Source organism: Engystomops pustulosus, chromosome 1, assembly GCF_040894005.1.
Source record: "Engystomops pustulosus chromosome 1, aEngPut4.maternal, whole genome shotgun sequence".
Taxonomy (NCBI): domain Eukaryota; kingdom Metazoa; phylum Chordata; class Amphibia; order Anura; family Leptodactylidae; genus Engystomops; species Engystomops pustulosus.
The window spans coordinates 269,026,765-269,050,201 of NC_092411.1; the positions used below are offsets into that span (position 1 = coordinate 269,026,765).

Genomic DNA, 23,437 nt, shown 5'->3' on the forward strand with positions numbered 1-23,437 from the left:
CCAGAAGAAAATGAACATATTCTTAAAATCAGTTGTGGCCCCTCAAAATGCATCACCATGCAAGAAACACACTTTAAACGCACATTGGGGGTCATTTACTAAGGGCCCGATTCGCGTTTTCCCGACGTGTTAGCCAAATATTTCCGATTTGCGCCAATTTCCCCTGAATTGCCCTGGGATTTTGGCGCACGCGATCGGATTGTGGCGCATCGGCGCCGGCATGCACGCAACGGAAATCGGGGGCGTGGGCGAACGAAAACCCGACGTATTCGGAAAAAAAACGCTGCATTTAAAAAAAAAAAAAAAAAAAAAAAAAAAAGGGTCGCGAAAATTGCACTTACCTTCACTCAGCCCGGCTCGGTGTATTCCAGTGCGCAGCAGCGCCACCTGGTGGACGGTGGAGGAACTACCTTAATAAATCCCGGCCGGACCCGAATCGAGCGCAGAGAACGCGCCGCTGGAACGCGAATGGACCGGGTAAGTAAATCTGCACCATTGAGATGGTACAAAACACCCTGCACTCTACAGACACACCTGCTGGAGATGTGAGTCAGACACCTGATCATACTCTCACATATGGTGGGAGTGTGAAAAAAATAAAACCTCAATAAAAAGTGGTGGTTACAAGCATCCAGTAAAAGGTATATTATAATTTTTTAATTCTATGGCAATTTTGTGCCTAAAGTTTAAATGTAACATTTAAAATAAACACAAAGTAATTTTACCCTTTCCATTTCAGTCTTTGGCACAGGAGAACTTGAAGAGGGTCCATCGGAGTCCACTGCCCCACCAAAACTACTGCATACTTCTTTAATCACCTGCAACAAAGGGAAAGAAAAGATGCCTTATTTATTATGTAGTTTTACAAACCTATCATCCAGAAAAATACATAAAGATAAAATCATGTGATATCAAAAATGAACACCTTTTTGTCAAACAATAAATTAGGGGCAGACTGGAGCCACCAGTAGGGGGAGCTCATTACAGTTGGATGCATACTGCTTCTATTCAATAGTATAATTCTAGAAAAATTCTCTATGAAGATGACATCAGTAATGGATCACGGCCAGAGGCCTTGTCATAGTCCCTACATTTGTCCCTATATAGCCTCATCATGGTCGATACATATATCCCTATGTGGCCTCGTCATTGTCCCTACATGTGTTCCTATATAGATTAGTCACTGTCCCTACATTTGTCCTTGTATAGCCTTGTCAGTATCTCTACATGTCCCTCCTTATATAACCTTGTCATTTTCTGTACATGTGTCCCTATATAGACTAGTCATTGTCCCTACATGCGTCCCTATATAGACTAGTCATTGTCCCTACATGCGTCCCTATATAGACTAGTCATTGTCCCTACATGTGTCCCTATATAGACTAGTCATTGTCCCTACATGTGTCCCTATATAGACTGGTCATTGTCCCTACATGTGTCCCTATATAGACTGGTCATTGTCCCTACATGTGTCCCTATATAGACTAGTCATTGTCCCTACATGTGTCCCTATATAGACTAGTCATTGTCCCTACATGTGTCCCTATATAGACTAGTCATTGTCCCTACATGTGTCCCTATATAGACTAGTCATTGTCCCTACATGTGTCCCTATATAGACTGGTCATTGTCCCTACATGTGTCCCTATATAGACTGGTCATTGTCCCTACATGTGCCCCTATATAGACTAGTCATTGTCCCTACATGTGTCCCTATATAGACTGGTCATTGTCCCTACATGTGTCCCTATATAGACTGGTCATTGTCCCTACATGTGCCCCTATATAGACTAGTCATTGTCCCTACATGTGTCCCTATATAGACTGGTCATTGTCCCTACATGTGCCCCTATATAGACTAGTCATTGTCCCTACATGTGTCCCTATATAGACTAGTCATTGTCCCTACATGTGTCCCTATATAGACTGGTCATTGTCCCTACATGTGTCCCTATATAGACTGGTCATTGTCCCTACATGTGTCCCTATATAGACTGGTCATTGTCCCTACATGTGCCCCTATATAGACTAGTCATTGTCCCTACATGTGTCCCTATGCAGCCTTGTCATATAGCCTATAGTCGTGTCATTGTCATTCTGCAGCTGTTAGCCCTACACCTCTCTGGTTTGCAGATCTGCAGGTGCGGAGTCCACATAATTGTCGTGGATTATACCAATCGCCTGAACCAACATCAAAAGCCATTCCATGGCCGCAGCCCAAAAATAACACGAGTTTCCCCCGAGTCCCTATGCAGGTTCGAGTTCAAGTTAGCAAAGAAAAATAAATGGTCTGGTTGTGATCTAATCACCGGGCGGCTGGCGATGAATATCAATCAGGACCCTAATGTTTTTTATGTGACTTTTTGAAACAAGTGCATCAGATTCCAGGAAGATTTAGCTTCCAAAACTAAAAGACATGTGGCTGATTTTGTCCTAAAACAGCGCCTCCTCTGTCCACGGGTCACGCCTTGCATTGCGGCTAAATTAAAGTGAACTTGCCATGGCTGCAATACCATGCACAACCTCTAGACATGTTTGGCGCTGTGTCATTTTTGTTAGCCAGTAATGCTGTACTGGCTAGTTGGGAGAATTCCAAATTAGTAGACTCTTTGATTAATCAGAGTTTAAGTGTTGAGGTTGCCTGCAGCGCCCCCACAGATAAAAATGAAGCATTACATGATAAATTTAGGCCATTGGTGTAATGCATGAACATGCGGTGCCCTCTCTATAGTCAAAGTCTCTCTATGAAGTTGTATATACCTCTCTGCCTATATGAATATGTGACACACCCCTCAAAAAACACTCACTGAGTATTTTTGAATGGGTTTTATATTGCAGAACATTCATCCCAAGTAGTTGCCTGGCTTTAAAAAATGTAATTATGACTTATGTGTTGACAGTAGGTCCACTAGAGAGGACTATCACAAGTGTATTGGGTCCTCTTTCTTTGGAGGACCCAATAAGTACATGCATTACATGCACAGACCCTTCATTGGTGTAATGCCTCATTAGACCTGTTGAGGCGCTACAGGAAAACTCAACACATGCAGATAAGATCTTGACAATATTACAAATGATTGTTATTGATCCAAGACAACCTACAGTTTTATCAATTTATTGTTGAGGAATCTTCTAATAAAAGAAGGAGGACAAATATAATCTATGAAGCCGTATGACCACGGACTACACAAAGCTCTAAGAATCACAAAGCAGCTAAACCATGTACAGGACACACTCTTCCCTCGCACAAAAGAATCCAATTACTCAGCATCCTGGAACTTTATTTTTACCTCTTGTTTGACATTTGAACTCATTGTGGACTTTTTTTGGCTCCTCGCGCTGATTAAGTTATTTTGGCAAGCGCCTTGTGTAATGCAAGCTACAGACAAAACACTGGGAAGCGCTTTGGCAAGTGCACAAAGTAGCATTGAAGAATTCGTGCTCTCCATCCAGTCGGCCCCCTGTCACACCTCATGCACATATAGGTGCGGACTCATATTAAACACATGTTTATGCTAAATCCGATATCTGGCTAAAAACTGCTGCGCTCACCACATTCTGCCCTGACCGGCTATACATGAAGTCTCCCCAGGAAAAGACTCATGTTAAAAGGCTTTTGTCTGATTAAATCAGTCCCACGACTCCTACACGTGCAAACAGTGCAGCCCAGAAACTACTGCTTCTTATAGATTGTAAGCTGATACACTGTGCCGCATGCTTCTGTCTGAAGAGAAGACGGCCCAAGAATAAAACTTACCAATAACTAAAGATCTGATCAACTTTGATGGGGGACTCTGCTTGTAATTGACTAATACAGGGCTTCAATTATTATACATGAGTACCCGTATTTTTTGGACTATAAGGCGCACCGGATTATAAGGCGCACCATCAATAAAGGTCTGCTAAAACGTCTAGGTTCATATATAAGGCGCACCGGACTATAAGGCGCACCTGATTATAAGGATGAATGACCAGCAGGTGGCAGACCTGTGCACAGCTCAAGGCAGCTGTATGGTTCATATATAAGGCGCACAAGACTATAAGGCGCACCTTTCTAAGAAACTCAAAGGATTTTTTTGTGCGCCTTATAGTCCGAAAAATACTGTATACAATTAAGAATAATTTTGTTTGCAGCCAACACTAGAGTTGACTAGCCAGCATAGCGCATACACCGAATGCAGCAGTAACACATGAGTGACACTATATATATGAGTTCAAGTCCGCACAGCTTTGTGGAACCCCTATGGAGGAGGGGTGCAAAGCCCGCCAAGGTCCTGGATAGAAATTGGAAAAAGCAAGCAGGACTCCAGAGGTAGAATTCAAAATTGTACATATATATATATACCGTATATACATACATACATACATTTATATATATCGGCTCAGGAACATTAAAAAATAGAAAACAACCCCTATTAAGAAATTTTAGGCAACTGCTTATGACAACTGCAAATGGGTGTGGATTTAAAAAAATTCTGCAGAGAATCTGCAAATAATATATGCAGATTCTACTGGATCTGCAACAGAAAATTTACATTGAAGCTGTAGATCTGCAGGTCATGTCAATTTCCCATGAGAAAAAAGCCACATTCTTGAGGTGATCTCCCGGTTCAGAACTTGATCCAAAAAAGGCCACAATGTGGCTTATCCCACATGTTACCTTATTTCTACTCATTGGAAGGCAGATTTTGCGAGGATATCAAGACAGACTATCTGCTGTGTGAACTAGGCCTTAGCCCTCACGCACACAAAAATTGATGTGGTATCCAGTGATGCAATGGATAACACTAGGATAAATTCATTTCTATGGGGCAGATTTACTTACCCGGTCCGTTCGTGATCCAGTGGCGCGTTCTCTGCGCTGGATTCGGGTCCGGCCAGGATTCATCAAGGTAGTTCCTCCGCCGTCCACCAGGTGGCGCTGCTGCGCTGAAAAGCATCTGAACGCGCTGGAGTTCACCGGGCTGGACCAAGTGAAGGTAAGCGCGTCCCAAGCGGCACATTTCTTTTTTTAAATGCGACGGTTTCTCCGAATCCGTCGGGTTTTCCTTCAGCCACGCCCCCCGATTTCCGTTGCGTGCATGCTGGCGCCGATGCGACACAATCCGATCGCGTGCGCCAAAATCCCGGGGCAATACAGGGGAAATCGGCGCAAATCGGAAATATTCGGGTAACACATCGGGAAAACGCGAATCGGGCCCTTAGTAAATGACCCCCTATGTGTTTGTATGATACTAAAACAAACATTAGTGAAATGGACATTGACCTCAGGGCTGGACAACTTGGAATCGTTGCTGGTGAGTTACTCCGAGGTGACAACCATAATAGTAATTTCCCCCTTAGCATACAGTACACATACACTGTGTGAATAGACCATTACACAGAGGAGTAAATGGAGCTCCTGGGTCTAAATATATAGGGGCGCGCATTTACTTACCTGGTCCTGTCGCAATCCCCGATCCGTCCGGTCCGATGACTGTCCGGCGCGATTCACTAAGATCGTGCGCCCAATGTCCTGCATGTGTCGCTTCCCCACTGAGGTCCGCCGGAGTTCACCTTCTTCCTTCCGGTGTATGTGAGTGCATGTCTTGCGACACATTTGACATGTCAAATCCAACACTCAATCCAAATTTGTCAGATCGTCCGTCGCCCCCAAGCCCGCCACCCGTGTCGCTTGAAAGCCGGTGCCGATGTGCCAAAATCCGATCGCGTGCGACATAATCCTCGCCGTGAACCTCGAAAAACGCTGGATAACCCGACGGAAATGCGGCCGCGGGACCTTAGTAAATAAGCCCCATAATCTGCTTTTTATCCCGCTAATTATATATATTATATATTTCTTGATAAAGGCTCTTCTTGAGCTAAAACGTCGCTATTGTCACTTGAATGGAATAAAGAAGACCACATCTTGGTTTACCACTACAACTGGAGTGCTGCTCACTTTCTTTTATTTATTATTGGAGGACTTGCGGCCTAGTCCTGAGTCGTGCACCCTAGTCCTGCACCCATCCTGACAGCAACCAATCAGAGAGCATCTTTCATTCCTTGTCCTGCTCTTGAAAAATATAAGCTGCTCTGTGATTAGTTACCACAGACAACAAAGACAGGGATGTGTCCTTGAAAGCTCCATATATCTCCCCAGTAGTCAATGTAATAAATTTTGCCTGAGATCTCAGACAGTCTGTTTTCATCCTGAGTCATGACCCTTTCCCTGGTCAAAGAGCTTCATTCTAATTAATAGTTATTGTACTTGCGTCTTAAGGAAGGGCTTTAAATGACAGGGAATATAAAGGGGGCCGTTTCCTTATACCCAGCCCTCAGGCCATTAGCGTGGTTTTGCTGTCTAGACAAGCATTTACCTCAGATGTGGCCTTTGATTTGTTACTGAATATAGCTCCTTCATGTCCTGTGGATTACAGTCTGAGTTTCTATCACTCAATGTTATACTATGACATCCAATTAAAGGGGTATTCCAGCCATTTAAAGGGTTACTCCCATTTATGGCATATCCACAAATCTCAGGCAGAAAAACCCTTTGAAGTGGCTGTATAATTTTTCGGCAATTTTTAATTATTGCTCAAAATTCATCTAAAGAAACATTGATGGATTGCTAACCCTGAGTAATGCTACACCCCATTCATCATTTTTTATTCCCTTGAATGCAGAGTTTCATATTTTCATCTGCACAGCGGATAGCAAAGTTCCCATTAAAAGGGTCACAGAACCCCAGACCCAAAATCTGGACCGACACTGATCATAAAGTCAGGATATACAAGAATTGGGGGCTCTTTTCCTTGTAAATTCCTATCAGCAGGATGATATGAAGCAGTAAGAGAAGGAACAACCCGCTAAAAACTCAATTACAATTCCTCCTTCTAATGTACCGTAACATTAGCCATATCCTCACCCAGCTTTCCCAAAAACAGATATAGCTGTGAGATAACAGTCAACAACTCAAAGCCTTACTACCACTTGCTTTCTTTTATTGTGGGATTGCCCCATAACATGAGATTATCCATGTGCCCCATGTACAGGTCCCCTGTAGTGCAGTGTACATTTTCATTTATAATAATATCCTTATATCCGTAAATATCCCGAGGGAGGAAAATATCTCATATGTCTCTTATTTATAAGGAATGTGAAGAAGCTCCTCATGTTCTCAGACAAGGAAAAGCACAAGCCATAGAGGAGATAATTTGAAAAACAAGTAGTATCAAGTGGTAGTGATGCTATGTGTATATTTGTATTAAAGGGGGGCACAGCTGCAGGTGTAGTGCACCTTCAGATCAAAGGTGGTTATAAGAGTACCGTATATACTCGTGGATAAGCCGAGTTTTTCAGCACAAAAATTGTGCTGAAGAACCTCACCTCGGCTTAAACACGGAAAAAAAATGCAATACTCACCCTCCGGTGCTACCTATCCATGACGGAAGCTCCCGGCGTCTCCTGTCTTCTTTCTTTTCTAGCCGCAGAGTCGCGTCCATGCGATTTGCCGGCGGGCACATACTAAGATGCGCCAGTGTAGCCGCTGATGACGTCATGAGTGGCGACACCGCCGCATCATAGTGTGCACCGGCGGGAGATCGCAAGGTTAAAGGGGACTCTGCTGGACATTTTACCATTAAAGGGGGACTCTGTTGGACAATGTATTACTGAGGGGGATCTGAGGACATTTTATTACTGAGGGGGGCTCTGCTTGGCTGCATTTCCCACCCCAAGTCAATATTTTTTCCCAGTTTTTGTTGTGGTAAAAGTAAGGGTGAAAAAGGTAGTTGGTTCTGCCAACTAAAAAGTGGTTCCCATACCCTGCACCTCGACGAGTATAAAGAGCAGCTCTGGAGCATTAACTGCTGCTCTAATAATGCAAAACCATGTGAAGATGCAAAAAAAATTCAAAGACTTTTTGCATTCTGGATGAGCTCCGCAAGCAGAAGGTAGTACTCTAAGCTTTTACACTTCATCATGGAGGATGCCGATAATTATCACAGTAGTAAAATCTCCTTCTCCAGAGAAGAAATCCGGTGCTCAACTGCTTCCCACGCCAAAGACAAAATGCAATACTTTGTGTTTGGAGGACCTGCTGCAGTTTACGAAGTAACACATCTCAAGTATGGCGTCTTCCAGATGGAGATTTCACACATTAATGTGTTGTAGTTGGAAATGTTACTCGAAATTATTACATGAAACAGAAACCGGGACTCCGAACAGAGAAAATAGTCAGATGCTGCCGAGGAATTTTCCATAACATATGAAAAGGGTAAAAGAGGAATTCTAACAGAGAAGGTGATAGGGATAATTGTAATCTTTCTAGAAACATGAGGACAACTGGAATTCAGGAACAGCTGCGGCAATGCTATCTCCATCATCACGTAGCAGGGTCAAGAGGAACAGCTGAACAATACTGGGGTATGGAGGCAGATGGTATATAACCCAAAATTCCAACATTCCCTGGAGAAGTCTACCAAAATCCTAAAAGGCGTACATGTCATAGAAGAAGTCTAGACAGCTGCCAAGGGGCCCATTAAGGAAAGGGGCCCGGATCACGTTGATCCACAGTTTGACTCCTTGGATAGTGTGAACTTATTTAGTTTCATCATCTGGATTGCCAGTAGGATGTGTACAGATCCGAGGAATTGAGATTATTCATAGATTTTGAGAGAAGATAATAGAAAAATAAAATATCGTTAAAAACAAGGTTTCCCAACCAATGGTCGTGGCTCTAAGCCGGATTAGGGATAATTTATAACAAAGAAGAGGATGGGCAGGAGCTGACTGAAGGTATGGTGGTGCCCGGGCATAAGACCTCTCATACATGTCCCACTGCCCACACAACCAGTATAGCTGGTCAAACACCTCCGCCACATCATCAGCCACAAGCCGCTTCTGCCTCATCCTCCTAGACAAAAAAAGGTTCAAAACAAAAAGCCTTAGGATTGCTTTTTAATTTTCCCAAGTATTTTTTTAAATTTATAATCCTCCAGCGTTGGTGCAGACAATGGCTAACCCCACCATCCCCGAGCTCCTGTAGACCCTCTCCCATGAGACACGTTATCACTACATCAACTTCTCACTGCTCTTACAGTAAAGAATCCCAGGCTATGTCCAAAAGTTCATTACACTATAAGACATATTAAAAAAAACACAAGTCCATCTGTAATCCTACATTATTGACTCAGAGAATTCTAGTCTCAGATGACTACAGAACAGATCAGGTTACCTTCAGCCATTGCTCGGCCTGCTCCTCACTTTGGACAGCGAGAACCAGAGCATCTGTTCCCTGATGAGTAATCTTCAGTTCATGCTTTTTCTTTTTACCATCCTTTGGTACATAGGAGACGGAGCAGCCGTTCAGGAGTAACTCCATCTGTGGTTGCTGGTCCTTGGAGGATTTGTAGCACTGGTAATAAAGAGAGAAGATTCAATTATCACTCAATCTGGAATCACAAGAAGACAATCCCTGTCCAAGTAGGTCATATGGCTGATGCTAGAGACCCCTCCTTCTGTGTTGTGGCTATATGAAAGGGGGGGGGGGGTCTCTGATAATACAACCCCTTTAATGCATGGAATCAGCTATGATCACACTTTGCCATTTCCTTTAAATATACAATGCAAATTTGAATCTCCTAATTTGACAGAGATCGGATTTTCCAAGGTTCCTTTAAAAACAAAAAACACTGCAAAATGCCAGTGTGAAGACAATCCTAAAAGGGGTTCTCCAGTCATAGCAAGTTAGGCCTTATCCACAGGATGCTGATCGGTGGGGTGTCTCGGTAATGGGACCCCCACGGATCTCGAGAACGGAGGTTCGCTGTACTCCTGTTGTACTGGAGATGACCGCAGCAACCAGTCACGCATGCGCCAGCTGCTCAGTTGATCTCTATGGTCCTGAAAAAGATCGCAAATCATTGTATAGGTGGTCCCCTACTTAAGAACACCCGACCCCTAGTTACAAACGGACCTCTGGATATTGGTAATTTACTGTACTTTAGTCCGTGGCTACAATAATCAACTGTAACAGTTATCACAGGTGTCTGTAATGAAGCTTTATTGTTACTCCTGGTTCTTGTGACAATCCAACATTTTTAAAATCCAATTGTCACAGAGACCAAAAAGAATTTGGCTGGAGTTACAATTATAAAGTATACAGTTCCGACTTACATAAGAATTCAACTTAGGAACAAACCTACAGAACCTATCTTGTACGTAACCCGGGGGCTACCTGTACTCAGTAATCTTCGTCAGCGCCATATAGAGAATAGAGCAGCCGATGCATGTGCACCCAACTGCTCTATTCATCTTGAGCTACGATAGGGGTTCAATGGTCGAGATCTGTGGGGGTCTCATCACTGAGACTGGAGAACTCCTTTAACCGTACAGGAATTCAGGACAGGAGAGAGGATTGCTATATAGAGTCAAAGCTAAACCAAAATTCAAGAACACTGTAAAAAGTTCATCATCTCTGGAATATACTTAAGAGTTACATTTTATTTTTGTATAATCCAAACTCTTACCATTAATTTGTTTTCTTTAATGACGCATAAAAGTTTAGTCCACTGCCCAAATCTTTTCTTCCGCAGGAGAAAGGCACAGATCTTGGCATCTTTGACAAGGTCCATAGAGGCTTCCTCCGACGGCCATTGAAGTCTCTTTTTCTGTCCTTTTCCGTCTTCCTCTTCTTCATCGTAAGATTCATACGAGCTGCTCATCGCATCCGAGTCATAATCTTAATAAGAAAACATGAAAATTAGTTAAACGCAAGAAGAAACTTTGGCTTCACAATCTCTCTGCATGAACTTTCTAAGATGTGTGGTGAACATACACAGACAAATAACAAATCAACCAATCATGGCCTTCATGAAAAAAAAACAAAATGTGGCATTACATGGTCCTGACCAAAAGTCCTATACACAAGAGAACAGTTGTCCAAAAACCCCAACTCTGATGGGCCCAACGGACACTCCCCTGATCAGAGCTGTGGAGTCGGTAAGCCAAACTTCTGACTCTTCAATTTTCCTTTCTCTGACTCCACCACCACCAAAATGGTCACCAACTCTGACACCACAGTCACACCCCAGTGTTGAGCAGTGCTGAGATAAATGCTCCTTTTCGGTGCCTTGTTCCTTTGATCAGTAGTGGAGAAGCATCACTACTGAGCATGTACATAAAGTGCCACAATTATCTCCTATAAAAGCCTTAAAAAAAAAGGGTGCAAGAGCTACAGCCAATGGGCCACATGTGGCCAGTCAAGCCTTGAGTTGCCACCCAGACCCTACTGACAGTCAAAGTATTAAGAGCACATCCATAACTGATAGATGTGTTCACTGGTGCAGGTAGGTCAGGTAGCGGTGAGTACAGCTAAGAAGTCCTCACTACTCTCTGGTGTCCTCACTACTCAGCTCTGTGTCCTGAGTCCTGATGTTGGTCATATGCACTGCATAATGCAGTGTTAGGACACATAGAAGAGTGACCATAGGAACAGGAGAGGACCCAGGAGTGGTAAGTAATTGTACTGTGCTGCTCCCAGGTCCTCTCCTGCACGGTCGCACAGCTTTGCCCTGGGTCCCGATACTGGTGCATACAACCAGCTTGGGACACACAGCATAGCGGCACCTGTAGGAGAAACAAAGCTGCAGTGTGGTACATGGAGGAGAAACAAAGCTGCAGTGTGGTACATGGAGGAGAGAAGAAGCTGCAGTGTGGAGCAGGGAGGATAGAAGGAGAAAGGAAATTATTATTTTTTTGGTCTGCTCTGGGGTCTTCAGTATTATTTCACCGCTCTGTGGTCTCCAGTATTAACTATTTTCTACTCTGGTGTTTCTCCACTATTATTGTTTGCTCTGAATGGAGTATTTGGGGGTATATGCGTAGTTGGTGTCGGTCCATTTAATCACAACAACACATCCACAACTCCACCGCCCTGCCCCTGGTGCATAACATTTTGAATTGCATTGTCCAACTTTTTTGTTTTGTTGTGGATGTAAACAGCCAACAAAGGTGTCCAAAATCATCTTACCCCGACTCGAGAGATATATGCAAGTTGAGCAAGCATGCAAGTATGTAGGGTAGTCCGCAAAAAGCTTTTAGCCAAAGAAGCACTAAACCAACAGCTATTAAAAGTGTTTGGGCATGTTTGGTTCCGAAGACTTCCCCTGTTATAGGATGTATGAATGAGACCTGAGACCCCCCCTCTTTCCAAGTTTGTCGGGGAACGCTTGGCACTCAATCGATCAATGTTGAGTGAAGGTACCTGGTCGTCACACCCATGGTGTTCCTGCTCATTGGCATATAATTATCAGATTCAGACCACAGATTTTACAAAGACTTATAATGGAAGTTCCTTCATCTATAAGGCCAGATCTAAATTTCAATGTATAAAAACGTTGGGGGGTCTAAAAACTGTAAATGATATTCCCACATTGGATCACGTACAGACCCCCATGTGCGCTCCCATGTTCTTTATCATGTTAGAGAACAGTCAAATGAGGGCGAAGCAGCGAGCCAAGGCTTCAGCTGATGATGGTCTTGGCTTCTTGTGTAAATAAATCATTTTCATGTTGATCTAACGAGTAATATCACAATATGGACATCCTCCAGCTCCAGCCCATAACTAACCCCCGGAGATCAAACATAAAATCCACTCCGGTACCAAACTGTGAGGAATGTTCTATCCCTGCAGAGAAAGAAACAATCGCATTTCCTGATTTGCGTTCTGCAGCGAATGACCCAATCGTTTGGCTCGTGCAGAACCTCAAACCGCAAAAACCCAATAATTTCACTTTCCTAAACATTTTTGCTTACATTTGCGGGTATGTGGTTTTGTAACTGCGTCAACAACAACAACACAGAACGGCCTCCATTTATTTCGGCAGGGAAGGAGGGGGAGGGGGGGTCAGTCCCTGCTGCAGCAGAACAAGCTGGGTGTACGTTCCTCCTCCTAGGCCCCCGGGGGAATATTAGGAAGGTCGCCAAAGAAAATCACAGCAAGAAGGGAATAGCCTTTCCAAAGCCTGGAGCGCATTAACGCTGTCAAGAACAGGGGTCAAAAGGGCAACAATGGCTGCCAGGATTAACCTAGTATATCACCAGTAATAACAGATCACAGGGGTAGCTGCACTCTTTGCTAAAATCAAGGGAAATATACCTAACATACAGTGCTGTTCATAAAAAGTATTATTAATATAGAGAAGGGGATATCAGAAGTGAATGATAACTCTTTAATATGCTTTATTAATGACAACAGCTTCTCTGCCCCATTTTTGCTCCTTTCTTCTCCTGCCGTGAGCAGTGTTTCTGAAAACCTTCTCAAATACAAAGCAGATACAAAAGAGTCAAGGAGGATAGAGATGAATTCGTTATATACCTAGTGAATATTTCACTTCATAGTTCAGCTTTATAACGTAATTAGACTACTGGAGACGGTCTGTAAGTTACCCTATATACTCAAGTATAAGCCGACCCGGATATAAGCCGAGGCACCTAATTTTACCACAAAAAACTGGGACAACGTATTGACTCAAGTATAAGCCTATGGTGGGAATTGCATTGGTCACAGCCTGCCCAACATCCCCCTGCCCCCAGTATATAGCTAGACATCCCCCTGTCCCCAGTATATAGCCTGGCAGGCCCCTGCCCCCATTATGTAGCCTGCCCATGCCCCTCAGTATAAAGTCAGCCTCCTACCCCCAGTATGCCCAGTACATTAAAAAAAAAGTATACTCTGTGCTCACACTTCCGACACCCCCTGCAGGTCCTCTTCTAGATTCCTGTGCGCGATGGCCGTGCACACTCAATGATGTCAGCAGGCGGCCAGCGCGTACAGACCCGTTGCACAGAAATCAAGAAGAGGACGTGCAGGAGGTGTCGCAAATGTGAGCACTGAGTTTACTTTTTCATAGACTCGTATGGACATAATTCTTGTGCTGAAAAACTTTTACTCAAGTATCTATATGGTAAGTCATAGAAACTTTATCAGCTTCTCCTCATATATCGGTTGTTACATACCAGCTACTAAATAGGACAAAGGTACATTTCTCTTAGCTAAAAATTACTATGAAGTTTACTGTTATCTGCAATATTGGTTACATTTTGTAAAAAGTTTAAAATAAGACAGCATAGCAATATTCGACATCATATACAAAGATATGGCCCTGTATGCAGCTTTCTGCCACTCCTTGGTCTCTGTGCTACAATCCATTGCTTCCTGTAATTTGAAATAATTTCTGATGTTTCCCCATTAATAGAATACTAACCATATAAAAAGGCAAAAAAAAAAATGCTTCCATTTATCTTCATATTAATCGTAATTTTGTATTATATTGCAATTAAAACTGAGAAATAAAGAACACAAAGAAATCTTTTCAATGTGTATCGGGCATGTAACCCTCCTCCTCACTTTCCTGGCTGCAAGACAACTGGCTGCACAGAGGCATCGCTGTCAATCCCTGCCCCTGGCTAAGCCCCTTCCCATCATTCATGCCCCCGCTTATAACAGAACAGAGTAGCAAATTAAAACATGCAGATACTGCACAAATACTGCAGAATAACAACCAATAAAGCATTGTCTCTCATGTACTTCAGTTGTTACATTAGGTGGGAAGAGCTACAGAGTCACCGCACTATCTAGCATTACGTTGCCCTCATCATACTTACACGTTATCATTGATTATTTAAAGGGCACCTACCACCCCGATTCTACCTATAGAGGTAGAAGGGGTGGGTAGGTGGATGGATGGGACGTGAGGATAGCCCTTTTTTGGGCAAATCCTCACGTCCCGGGCGTCTTTTACAAAACTTTATTACATCTATATGCAAATTTTTTTATGCGGCTACTGGGGCGTGGAGTAGCTGGACATGAGGCTACTAGTCACGGCTACTCCACACCCCAGTAGCCGCGTTACTCCGCCTACCAGATAATGCGTTCTGCGCATGCGCCTTTGGCTGCGCGGCCGTGGCTCCGGAACTACTGCGCATGCGCAGTAGCCGGGGGACTCGGACGAGGGCTCCTGGTAGCTGCGCGCCGAAGATTTCCTGGTAGGCGGAGTAACGCCTAATGTCCGGCTACTCCAAGCCCCAGTAGCCTCATAAAAAAATTTGCATATAGATGTAATAAAGTTTTGTAAAAGACGCCCGGGACATGAGGATTGGCCCAAAAAAAGGGCTATCCTCACGTCCCATCCATCCACCTACCACCCAATCTACCTTTATAAGTAGAATCGGGGTGGTAGGTTCCCTTTAAGGAAACCTGTCACTAGGTTTTACCCCATTAATCTACTAGCCCCCATCTCAGGTAGGAGATGAAATGTGCTCTTAAGAATTCCTGTTATATGTGAAATCTGACATAACTGGATTATAAAAATAAAAACTTATCGCGTCAGTCATGTCCGATGAGTTAAGTTTAGTGGTTGCAGGGGCAGTGTCAATTAAAAAAAAGTCTCTATCTTCTGTTCCATAGCACCTAGAAACATGTCACTGGTGTCATATTAAAGATAAGAATCTCATATTCAGATCGCAGCGGGCTTATTGTTCTGTAATCTACATAACTAAACATCCAGGCAGTTATCTGGGTCTACAGTTTGCATTTCCAACTATGTCTTTAGCTGCTCGTATCTCCAGTTCTGTAGCGCACAAGGCCACAAGCCTCATGCGATTTGAAATATGATTGTTGTCTTTACTATGACACAAAAAGCAAGTTTCTAAGTGCTATAGAACAGAAGATTGAGACGACTGAAGTGACACTACCACTTAAACCTCTAAATTTGACTCGTCTCATGTGAAAATAAGGTGCGAAGAGGAAAGAGGAATAATTGCCTGACTTTGAAGGTAAATATTTATACGTCAACGGGTGAGATTTCACATAAAGGGAGTTCTAGAAAGGACATTTCATACCCTACCTGAGGGGGCTAGTAGGTCAATGGGGTAAAAGAGACAGGTTCCCTTTAATAACTATGTTTATAGGAGAAATGAATCCCTGTTGCAGATTGTAGTATATTGTACAACTAATTTGGCTACTCTAAAGAATCACCCTGCTCTCAAAAACATTTCATCATCAATCTAGAGAAAAAGTTGAGTAAGATTGCAAATATTACAGTATTATTATTTTTTGTTATATGTAATGATTTATGGAAAAATTATTAATAAAGAAATTACATAAAATAAATATTTATATCTATATATATATTGCATTCTATAGGTTGGGGAAAGCTACTGTTAAAAGACGTAATTTAATATATGTAAATTTGGTCCACATTAAAGGAAATTTAGCACCAGAATCCATCATCATAAGCCAAGGACACTTACTCATAGATCCAGGCACTGTGACTGTGGTAATCTTCTTATATTTGTTATCCATGGCCTCCTTCCTTCTAAAATCAACTTTTAAAATTATTCTAATGAGCAAGAAGGGCTCTGGAGGCTTTTACTAGAGCCCCTTTGTGCTGTAACTTCAGATTTTGATACACTGTAAAGGAGCACTTCCCCTCCTGCTGTGTGAGATTACAGCAGAGGAAGGGGGAAAAGAGGTGTGGGTGTGGCAGTGTAACATCCTGTGAAGCTACAGCACGGAGGTGCTCTGGAAACATAAGCCCTTCTTGCTCATAAGCATAATTTTAAAAGTTGATTTTAGAAGGAAGTAGGCCATGGATATTAAATATAAGATGATTACCACAGTCACACTGCCATTACCATTTCCTTTAAACTTTTAGAGGCCCTGCGAAGTTACTCAACTTTTTTTTGTAGATCTTAACTATGAAATGCTGATCTCATGTAATATGCTTTAAAATAGTGGTGGTCAATGAATTCCATCATGGGCCCTCAGTTGTAGTTCTAGGCTCCGTCCTAGGCTCCACCATTTAAGAAACAGAGGTATGGGAGTCGTGTGGAGGGATCATCCGTCTTCATATTTCCATAGATGAGACGCCTTCCTGTAGTCCATAAAGGTGAATATTGGACACTAGGGTCCGCGATTGCCCACCACTACGTTAAAGAATAGAGGTACATGGACACCTATGGCTGTGGACCAACATAAATTAATAACTCACTGGAAGTTATGTATTCAGGGGCTTTACCAGGGCTTAGAGGCACGGCTTCTTCATAGTAGCCTTCTGGGAGGGACGATGTTGGCAACGGCGGGGGTCCATTGTCCGGAGGCTGTTACGACAAAAAGTGTAAGACGTTAAGAAATATCTCAATGATCGCAGTAATATTGTTCTATGATACACAAGGAGTCTAGTGACATCACAGCTCACAGGACACGCAATAACCTAACCTAATATATACAATATTCCAATACAGATTCTATACAGTATGTCCCTGTCACTAAGAAAATCTACCATCATAATCCATCATAGATCCAGGCTCTGACTGCGGTAATCTTATATTCGTTATCGGTGGCCCCTTCTGTCTAAAATAATTTAAAATTATGCTAATAAGCCAGAAAAAGGCCAGAGCTCCTCCATGCTGTAGCTTCAACGGCTGTTACACTGTCTCCCCTCTGCTCCCACAGCACTTACCCCTCACCTGTGTCTGCTGTAATTTCAAACATTGGGAGGGAGAAAGGTTCTGCACAGTGTAACAGCCTGTGAACTCCCACAGGAGCCCTTCTGGCTCATTAGCATAATTGTAAAAGTCGATTTGAGAAGGACAGCGGCCATGGATAACAAATATAAGAAGATTACCACAGTCACTGTGCCTGGATCTATAAGTAATGTCCCTGGTTGTGCCTGGATTTGTCCCTGGTTCATCCATCCTTGACTTTGATGGTAGATGTCCTTTAAATTATCTCATTGCCTATCTGCAACTCTGCAATAGGATCTTGTTAAAGTATTTTACTTCTTTGTACACAGATTATATAATGACAGACAACATACAAACTGTGTAGTCAGATATTGTGCGGTCACGTTTGTTTCCATCTGTTCCTTTCTCATAGCTAATATATACAGGACACCCGACTTACAGACGGACCCCTCTGCCCACTGTGACCTCCGGTGAAGCTCTCTGGATGTTACTATGGTCCCAGACTGCAATGACCAGCTGTAAGGTGTCTGTAATGACATTTAATTGATAATCCTTGGTCCCATTACAGCAAAAAATTTTGAAAATCCAATTGTCACTGGGGCAAAAAAAAACAAACAAACTATACAGTTCCGACTTACATACAAACTCAACTTAAGAACAAACCTATTTTGTACGTAACCCGGGGACTGCCTGTATATAACCAAAAAGGGGGGTACATGGGAGGAATCAAGAAATGTAGAAAGATTTAGTTATGTTTTGGGGATCAGGATGTACGGCCCAGTTTCTTTGTTTTATTATTTTAGAGTTATTGGAACCATAAATATTCTCATAAAACAAGTCATATCGAGTGAAAGTGTAAAAAGTGAGAAGCGTTTAACCTGACATGATCTCGGATGAATCACATGTGTGTTTGGGAGATAGACATGAACCCTGATGCAGAAAGCGTATTAGAAAGCAGAGGAGGTGACTATATGGAACACAAGGGGGAGCACCGAAAAATGGATGAATCTGCAGTCATTATTTAGACGGATGACGGACAACTTGTGATGACTATTAGACACAGACAAGAGGTGGTTGTTGCCAATAACTAACACTGAACTTTAGGCACACAGCCCCAAATTCATGTTAACACAAAAAAGGGAACCTGTCAGGACAATAAAGGTCACTAAACCACCCTTACGGAGTGGTGGTTACAGGGGTATTACCAACTGGACATTCACATTTAATTTAATTCCTCTGCCATAGATATACATTGCTTCAATAGGATGTTTTTTTCCAAAAAAATTGTAGACATGTTGTTCCTTTAAAAACAAGATTGTTGTCTTTGGATACGACCACCTCTGCTGCAGTGATTGCACAAAGAAGCAAATTGTTTTTGCATATGAAATGTCAGGTAGTTACTGCACGTCCCACATATGTCCTGTTGTAATGAACGCTGAAACAAGGTGAGCAGTCAGGCCTCAATAGTGCATGTATGGCCACTGCTGAAAGAGGGTGGAGGGGGTCGTATCCAAGAACAATTATCTCATTTCTAAGGGGCAACGTGGGGAATGATCTTCACCCAAGTAAATATTTTTTAGTAACATCCAAATTGAAAATATGTATGTATATGGCAGATGAATTAAAGGACATGTGAATGCCCAGATGGGAATACCCCTTTAAGCACCTATATAAACTCTGTGAAACTTTTTGTTTAAGTTTCTCTGCAGAATCCAGAGATCCGTTCTTAGACTAAAAACAAACGACTGTGGTCAGTCCATGAATCCCGGACTGTGTGGTGGTCAGATTCCACAGACTGAACACTGTGCCAAGGAGGGGACTCCGAGCATCATAGTGATACAAGGAGTCCCTGCTTCCCTGTGAAAAGGCAGTGCTTTACTGAAAATGTGATTACTGTTTGGTTCGGATAACAAAACTCCTTGAATCACATATCATATGACGCATCCCCAGCACACTGTTTGGTCTGTGTTATAAACCTTAGAGGTGATAGCTAAACAGATAGCAAATGTATCACCGGAGTCACAGTCCTACTCTCTCACTGCAAAAAAAGGACCCATTCCCCAAAGTCCTTGACCTGCTCTCAAAGAATAAAAGACAAAAACTGTAATGTATGCAAAACTTCATTGTCTGTTATTACTAATGCAAACCATAATAAATTCTGAGTCTGAGACAGCGCCACTCTGGTTCGGTGGCTATGTTTGGTATTGCAGCTTAGTCTATTAAAATTTTCTGAGATACTTCAGATTACCAGTGTCTCATACCTTAATGTTTAATGTATCCGTTCACATACTGACTACTTAAAAGCACCAGTATGCAGAATTTAACATTATTGTGGCGTTTCCTGACCCTAGATGCGTTCTTAGGGTAACAACCCCCGACTTATGGTTTCACTTTCCATAACACGATTACTTACATAGAAAACCTAAGACACAGCGCTCACCCCATTTCATAATGAATTTGTAAGTCAATATTTTAAGTAAATCTCCCCTTGTTTTCTTCTATGCGGAAGCCATGGAGAACTCTAGCAATGAAGGAAATGAAACACAAATGGTTCATGTCTGAGTCAGATACCTTTACACCGATGGTTACTACAGGGCTGGGCCGAGCCGCGCTCTTTCGCCAATGTCAACACAGATGGAATCAATTTACGATTGTACTGGTTGTTCTTTCAAGCGGGTCTAGAAAGGTTTCTCTGCTGAAAGGTCTGTCATGGAAAAGTCCAGATTGTGTCATATCTGAAACATAATGAACCTTACAGGAAAGATGGGGGACTACGATAAACAGCCCATACTGATAAGACTGGATTTGATGAGCCCATTTCCATATACCCTACTAAGGCTTTTCATGACTATGGAAGAGCATCACTCGTTCTGGAGGACCCCATTACACATCCTATAGATTTGAAAGGGAACAGTGAAATATTTGATTTCCCCTGTGGGGGGCACTGCAGGGAAATTGAGAACATAACACATTGAGGGTCATTTACTAAGGGCCCGATTCGCGTTTTCCCGACGTGTTACCCGAATATTTCCGATTTGCGACGATTTTCCCTGTATTGCCCCGGGATTTTGGACGCACGCGTTCGGATTTTGGTGCATCGGCGCTGGCATGCACGCAACGGAAATCGTGGGGCGTGGCCGAGCGAAAACCCAACGGATTCGGAAAAACCGCCGCATTTCAAACAAAAGTGTCGCTTGGGACGCGCTTACCTTCACTTGGTCCGGCTCGGTGAAGTTGAGTGCGTTCAGATGCTTTTCAGCGCAGCAGCGGCACCTGGTGGACGGCGGAGGTACTACCTTGATGAATCCCGGCCGGACCCGAATCCACCGCAGAGAACGCGCCGCTGGATCGCGAACGGACCGGGTAAGTAAATGTGCCCCTAGGTGTCCACACGTAAGGTAGCTAATCGTTCGAGGTCAACGGGAGACGGAGACTTCTTGATCGACTAATTGTCAAGGGACCCATTGAAATGTAGATTGTCCAAATCGGAGAACCATAAAGAGAGTTATAGTATTGAGATGCTTGAGATCGGTGGGGCTTTTGGGCTTGTGGGAAGGTTGGAAGAATGAGATCTCACCTTAACAATGTCAATGGACAGAGTTTTGGTTGGATGTCAATGACAGATCCACAATGGAAGTATTCACCCAAGAATACTGTACCTAATGCAGGATACCTTAGACATGAATCCTGGTTCTTCACCCAAAAACTGCTCGTTCATTTACTAGCTCTATGAACATAATCAAAATCTTGTATACTAATTTACATCTATTGGCCAAGTTCCAGCTTAAAAGGTCACCCCACTAAACTACTAGTCCCCTCAGGTAGGGGATGAAATGTCCTTTCTAGAATTCCCTCACATGTTTATCCATAAAAAAATATCTATCCTTAAGTCAGGTAAATATGACTCCTCTCACTGCATTTTCACACGAGATGAGTCAAGTTTAGTGGAAGCAGGTGACGTGTCACTTCAGAAGCCCCTGTCTTTAGTTCTACAGCACCTAGAAATTAGCTTGTTGTGTCATATTAAAGATAAGAAGCCAAACTTTCAGATCCCATTAAGCTTAAGGTTCTGTGAGCTACAGAACTGGACATACAGGAGAGTTATAAATAGAGAATTTCTGTTTCTGTTGGTCACAAAGCCATAAACCTGATGTCATCTCAATGATGAAATGCTTATCTTTGACATGACACATAATACTTGTTTCTAGGTCCTAGGTCTAGAACAGGAGATAGGGGCTTTTGAACTGATACTATCCCTGCAACCACTAAACCAAACTCATATTATGTGAAAATCAGGTGAGAAGAGTCATATTAGGTGAAATGTCATCGTTAAATCCTGCTAACTTATACCTAGAATCTGAGCCATGTGGAATGAATGAAATGTACTTTTTTCTACATAATGACCGACCAGAAAGTTCAAGTTGCTTGCACCTCGGGGCAGGATAAATTTCCTCTTATTACCCTATCTCAGAGCCCATAGCTAAATAAACTATTCACCAATTGAAGTCTAGCCATGGACGCGACGGAGGAATACATAAAAATAAAAGCCAGGCAAGTGTGGGAAAAATTATGCACCGGCCCAACTGGCTCCGCATCAGACAAACAGATGAACCACATACTATCCAGCCTATTCCAAAAATAATTCGCCTCAGGGTTCCCCCCTTCAAGAACTGAAAGGTCAGGTGAAATCCCGAATACGTTCCCCACAGCCGACATCCTACATTTTTGACCTTCCATCCCAACACTATGGCCCATTTGGCTGGTGGAGGCTTCTTGCCAGGAGGCTTGTGGGAAACCCTGGATCACACTTTTTCCTTCTGGCTACATTTTTAATGAAGACAGCATCACTGGCCTACAGAGACCTCACAGAACTACTGATGGAAAAGGGACCCATTTTCTCCAGATGATGACTAAGTGTTCTGTGGATCTGGAGAAATAAAAGCTTAACATTAAAGAACAGATTTTACAAGGGAAGAGGTGGAATATTACAGGAAATAAAAGTAAGTTTTTTTTGGATGTAAGGAAAAAATTTGCCTATAGCAGCATCTTTTGGAAGAGAGCTACCTACACGTCAAAGTCGGACTGTCCGGAAGTCATGTGATATGACTATTGCTACAAAGGCCAAATCTTGCTACAGTTTTTGGGCAAAGGGCAGAGCAAGGAACTGGAGACCAAAGACATCGGTCAGGAGTGGGAATATATCTCCTTGTCAAAGGGTTTTTGCAGAAGTTCTAGAAAATCCAATGAGGGACTGAGAAGAGGGGACAAAACAAGAAATAAAGTGTACTTACCCGGCACCACCTCCTGGTTCCCGTGTTGCTTTAGTAATACCGATCATTGAAAATGGTGCCCAGCTGGAGTTTGTTTGGGTTCACAAGACCTGCTTCGACCAACGAGTGATATTTTTTGACCACAAAACGTCCCACCCACACGTAACATCCTGTGGTCCGAGGAGGCCACTCATTGGCTGAAGTGGGTGGGGTGTCCCTGGGACTTCTGGCTGGGTGTGGTTTGGGAAGACTGGAGGTACCAAAGCAATGTGGGAACCAGAAGCCTGAGCAGGATAAGTTTACTTTCTTTTTTTCGCCAACCATGAGTCTAAAGTGGAAAATGTGGTAACTGAATAAAAAAACAATGGGGGTCATTTACTAAGGGCCCGATTCGCGTTTTTCCGACGTGTTACCCGAATATTTCAGATTTGCGCCAATTTCCCCTGAATTTCCCCGGGATTTTGGCGCACGCGATCGGATTGTGGCGCATTGGCGCTGGCATGCACACAACGGAAATCAGGGGGCTTACCTTCACTTGGTCCGGCTTGGTGAAGATCAGTGCATTCCGTGGAACTTCAGCGCAGCAGCGCCACCTGGTGGACGTCGGAGGAACTGCCTTAGTGAATCCCGGCCGGACCCGAATCCACTGCAGAGAA

At 43.1% G+C, this 23,437-nt stretch overlaps 1 protein-coding gene across 3 annotated transcripts in view; it reads right to left on the minus strand.

Moving 5' to 3' along the window:
* AFAP1 (actin filament associated protein 1) overlaps positions 1-23,437 on the minus strand; it is a 95,609-nt gene that overhangs the window by 22,488 nt on the left and 49,684 nt on the right. For 2 of the 3 annotated variants that reach the window (XM_072126137.1, XM_072126135.1), the window contains exons 4-7: positions 17,037-17,145; positions 10,512-10,723; positions 9,218-9,397; positions 726-818 (exon numbers count right to left, since the gene is read on the minus strand). In XM_072126137.1, the coding sequence (XP_071982238.1) occupies positions 726-818; positions 9,218-9,397; positions 10,512-10,723; positions 17,037-17,145 (594 nt within the window). The remainder of the gene's footprint in view (positions 1-725; positions 819-9,217; positions 9,398-10,511; positions 10,724-17,036; positions 17,146-23,437) is intronic. The other variant, XM_072126136.1, reaches the window with a different exon arrangement.